Source organism: Rhagoletis zephyria, unplaced genomic scaffold, assembly GCF_001687245.7.
Source record: "Rhagoletis zephyria isolate East Lansing unplaced genomic scaffold, Rhagoletis_zephyria_1.1 Rzeph_scaffold_17719, whole genome shotgun sequence".
In the NCBI taxonomy this organism is placed as follows: Eukaryota; Metazoa; Arthropoda; class Insecta; order Diptera; family Tephritidae; genus Rhagoletis; species Rhagoletis zephyria.
The window spans coordinates 3,434-8,748 of NW_016174780.1; the positions used below are offsets into that span (position 1 = coordinate 3,434).

The 5,315-nt window shown below is 32.5% G+C and overlaps 1 protein-coding gene across 1 annotated transcript; it reads left to right on the plus strand.

Annotated features, from left to right (window-relative positions):
* The first annotated feature begins 400 nt into the window (after nucleotides 1–400).
* Nucleotides 401–3,946, plus strand: LOC108379927 (serine/threonine-protein kinase 32A-like). Its single transcript, XM_017636294.1, has 2 exons — nucleotides 401–930; nucleotides 3,591–3,946. The coding sequence occupies exons 1-2, from the start codon at nucleotides 876–878 to the stop codon at nucleotides 3,713–3,715; spliced, it is 180 nt and encodes a 59-aa protein (XP_017491783.1). The 5' UTR covers nucleotides 401–875; the 3' UTR covers nucleotides 3,716–3,946.
* The last annotated feature ends 1,369 nt before the right edge of the window (nucleotides 3,947–5,315 follow it).

Genomic DNA, 5,315 nt, shown 5'->3' on the forward strand with positions numbered 1-5,315 from the left:
TATATACATATGTATGTATGTTTGTATTTCTTCTATTAATATTACCCTGTAGGATGATCACACAAAACTTTCAGTTATATAAATTTTGTTTTCTCTACTCTGCTTTTTCATTGCAGGTGCCAGATTGAATGAATCGCATGAATGCTTAGATTACAACACAATTAAAATGTAATTGTTTGGAATAGAAAAGGAGAAAAGTGTATAGCATACACATAAGAAATATACATAAATAACATAGTGAAGGCATATGTATGTATACATACATAGTAAATACATACATAAATATGTATATTATTAAAAGCTAAGCTAGCGGGATACTAGCAAAAGTAATTTGACAACAAGGAAATCATCTACGAAGCACAAACCCACATACATACATATATGTACGTACATATATGTGTATTTACATATACACATAATACTACACATGTCGCTAATACGAATTCATTTAGAAAAATTATGCCGTTCCTGCGGTTGCGAGGAGCAGTACTCATTTTAAGCCGTACACATCATCAACTAAGTGAAGCATTCGCGATGCTAAAATAAAATAAATTTTCTGTGGCCCACTCACAAATAAACAACTTAAATTAAATATGTGTAATTAGTATCCTGTTTATAAAATTATTGGTAGTGAATAGTGACTTCAGTAGTTATACTCTACATAACTATTATAAAATGAACGTACGTCAACATATTCACATCAGTGTTTTACAACGATTTGCGTTAACAACATTAATTGGCAAGCTGATTATGTACAACTTAAAATAGCAAAGCTGATTGCACATAAAAAAGAAAGCTGCTCAGTGAAACAATCACGATCCATTTCATTCATACATAGATAGTACATATGTAGATTAACAACAAATACATGCAGCATGGGTGCGAATTCATCGAGCAGATCGGACGCACATCTGCTGAACGATGACGATGGTAAGTGTATTGAATGGAATATTTACGTATATGTACTCGACGGACTACTCGTATTACTTAAGAATTATTTTTAATCGACTTCAAAATAAGGATGAAGTTATCAATTCGTCGGAATATTTGTGTATGTATTTTTCCAATAGATTCGATTTAATTACATATTTATTTTTTTATTAATTAATAATCTAGAAAATAAACATTTCATGCATTTAGCAGTGTAAGATGGGAAAGGGTCAACAAAATGTAGTGATCTTAGAGCATAACGAATTAAGAATTTTTTGAATTCGTTCAATTCTGTTAATATGACAGTCATAATATGGTCGCCAGATGAAGACAGCGTACTCGAGCTTGAAAAAAAGGATCAGTTGCCGAACAGGAAAAGTATCACAAAACTGTTATTTGTAAACTTTTATTTCAAAAACAAATAAATACAATTTTATAATTAGGAAGTATTTACGCGTTCCCATGAATACCCATTACATTATTCATAATTTTCAAAAATTCATCTCTGCCAGCGAAAAGTATCAAAATGGGACATTTGTGAACAAAAAAGTATCAAAGTATCAAATCTTACAATTTAGAAAAAAATAATATCAAAAAATGATGCAATTGTATCAAAACGGCAACGGTGCTGACTGCTTGTTATGGCATTGCCGGCACACTTCAAATTAAATGTTTAACGTTTTTATTAACGTTTCAACATTAACGGCACCTTTTCGTTTCGGTTAAAAACGTAACGAAATTTGTTTTGACAAATGATTTAACAAATATATTTCGAAATGTTTCAACCGAAACGATTGAAATTATTTGATTAACGTTAAACTTAACGTTACGATGCATCCTTGATCGAAATATAAGCCCCAAATTTTATCTTTCAAAAAGAATCGAGTAATATTTTGCAAAGATATAACAATAAAAGTCGATGATACTATACTTTTTCCAATGAAAAATTTTTAATTTTTGGTTCCCAATTTTTTAAATGTCCTTGTGTGCGAGAGACGGTTTTTAGGTGTGCACAAAATTAGGGTTTATTTCCGAAGCTATGTATATGGCACAGGCTTTAACAAACTGAAAAAAAGCCAAAAAGTCATAATCAGGGAACGGATTTTATGGAAATTGCGAAAATCGAATGAAAATGCTGCCAGAAAACTTCAAAATGCATCTTGTGGTTCAATGTTACTACAACTATATAGATTAAAGTTTTATGAGTTAGAAACTCGAAAGGATAAAATAGTCAAAGATTCAAAGTACAAATTTTTCATATAATGAAACTAGTTCATAGCTTTTCTCTTTTTTACGTGTAATATAAACATTTCTAAAATAAATGTATTTTTTGATGGTTCTTCGTATTTTCTGTCTATTTTTAGTGCCTTATTTTGCTTTTTTTTGCAATACCTAGTGCCTTTTCCAGCCTATTTCGTTATTTTATTTTTCCTTTTTTATACGTTTTTAGGTCCTAAAAATCCGTTCCCTGGTTATGACATAAATAATTTTTCACCTCTTAAAAATTACACAAAAAATTCACTTGTTTTTAATATTTTTTTCAATGAAAATATATCTATATCTCAAAAGTTATGCAACAAATTGATTCAAAATTTTGTTGAGGCTTCAAGTATACATACTATGTACGTCTATGAATTATATCCAAAAGCAACCAGCTTGATATAGTTTACAACAATGAAAATAAAGCTAAATAACACAAAGGTTACCTGTTTTTTAGATTTGCCCATATACATTTTTATGTTCATAAGACGTAATGAGTACCATAGCATACTGTACAGATTTTTGAAAAAAAAAGTTTTTATGTTGCCTAAAATTCATAGCTAAAAAATTGTTGCTCATCGCAAGTGACCTAACGAATGTTATCAAAATCGTTGGATATATTAGTCGTGTTTTTTGTACAAGCATATATGTACATCTACGCTTAACGTGTGAAAAAACAAGCATCGACAATTTCCATTTGAAAACAAGTAATTTTGATTTTATTGACAACTATTCATAAGCGCACATAAAGTTTGTCGCATACTGCTCCATACAAATTTTAAGCACAGACGCGTATACGTGTAAAAAACACGCCTATTTTCTTAGAATTCTTAGCGTTTTTGTAGATATACATATGTACGTATGTACATGCAGCTTACAGTGAAAAGTTGTTAAGTCCCATTTTAAAAATTTTACAGGAAAGGAAAAAAATTATTGCAATTTTCTTAAAATATTTCGGAAAACTTTTAGTACATCATTTTGGTTGTTTAAAGCAAAGCAAAGCTCCATACGTATCAGAGGGATTCGATCTCCATAAAAGATTTCGTACTATTTTGGCCTTATCGGATTTTCGGGCTTCTTTTGGACTTGGCAAATTTTCCTTTCATTCAATATAAACGAGAATAAATAAAACAAGATCCTTTATGATTTTCGAAACATCTAGACTCCTTTGTCAAAATATGAGTTTTCATAAAAAGTGGACTTAGCAACTTTTCACTCTTAGCTAGCGATATACATATGGTGCTTTGGTTCTTATGTCCTCATATGCAAATAGGTGAAGGTTATAAGTCGTCTAACGTTGTCAAATATTTTATACACCAAATTTCATTTTTATTCTCATTTTTTATCTCCCTTTTTAATGAACTGCAACAAATTTTTATGCTTATAACTGATGGCCATAGTCAATTTTGATCATTTTCAAATATTACGTGCTATTGGCAAGGGCAGCTTTGGCAAGGTAAGTGTTGAGATTACATTTAATATATTTACTCATGCAAAAAGTTATCGAAACGTATCGCTAGAGTAATCAGTGTTGTGAAAATGGAAAAATCCCAAAGGATGTTCATTGTTATATTGAATGTTCAAATAATGCAATGTATTTGGCGAAAAAATTCCAAATTTTGCGCGTAAAATTATAAATAGATGTTGAGGACTTATATAAACTCGATAGCATCCTCGAATTTCATTCTTTCATCTTTATCAGCTTAAAAAATTACCTATTGGTCCTTGTGAATCCAAAAACTTTTAATTTTTTTTAATTCTAAAGATTTTTCATCTTGCACTTGGTATTCATATTTTTATTCTAAATTGCAATGAATTTTTTAAATAATTTTTGGAATCAATCATGTTTTAGAAATTACAAAGTTCTTTAAAATAAATCCTAACATCAGAGAGAAAAAATAAAAAATGCCTCTTTAAATAAAAAAGTAGGTTTCATACCCATTTAATTATTATTTATTTTATGGTAGGAGAGCTTCTCAAACAATATAGAAGTAATTTTTTCGATTTAAGTTGTTGAAGCCGCGCGCCTATTACATCTTTAAAAATTTGGTTTTTCGCCTTTGACCTGGGGACTCCCACTGATGGGCGTGAACCAGGATACAGGATGTCGAGGCATGCATGCAACTACAAATCTTACATTAAATTTGTGCGCCGTCTGATGGTGGCTGTAATCGCTGTCGTACGCTGNTTGTTGAAGCCGCGCGCCTATTACATCTTTAAAAATTTGGTTTTTCGCCTATGACCTGGGGACTCCCACTGATGGGCGTGAACCAGGGTACAGGATGTCGAGGCATGCACGCAACTACAAATCTTACATTAAATTTGTGCGCCGTCTGATGGTGGCTGTAATCGCTGTCGTACGCTGCATTTTTTTTTTTTGCAATCATGCCCCGTCNCCGCGCGCCTATTACATCTTTAAAAATTTGGTTTTTCGCCTATGACCTGGGGACTCCCACTGATGGGCGTGAACCAGGATACAGGATGTCGAGGCATGCATGCAACTACAAATCTTACATTAAATTTGTGCGCCGTCTGATGGTGGCTGTAATCGCTGTCGTACGCTGCATCGCATTTCTTGTACTGCGGTGATATCAGCCTGGTATTTCTCTAACGAACAAGCAACTGCGTAGAGACACTTTTCCCATGGAGGGTCCGGACATCTCAGGTGCATATCTGCAAAGCGTTTGGGGCAATTAACCGAGGCTGTTTTGGATTTTCCATTGGATCGGTTTTTACCTTAGGGGTCCCAAACTCAGGGCACAATCCAGGAGTAGAAACCTTTTGGTACTAGCATAAAAATGGTTGAATCAAAAATGAAAAAAATAATTATACGTATGTGTGTATATATGCCTTTGATTTTTTTGGTTTATAACAAAACGCACGGCAGTACACGAGAGTGACGAAAGCAGCATACATATGTATACATACATGNACCGAGGCTGTTTTGGATTTTCCATTGGATCGGTTTTTACCTTAGGGGTCACAAACTCAGTGCACAATCCAGGAGTAGAAACCTTTTGGTACTAGCATAAAAATGGTTGAATCAAAAATGAAAAAAATAATTATACGTATGTGTGTATATTTGCCTTTGATTTTTTTGGTTTATAACAAAACGCACGGCAGAA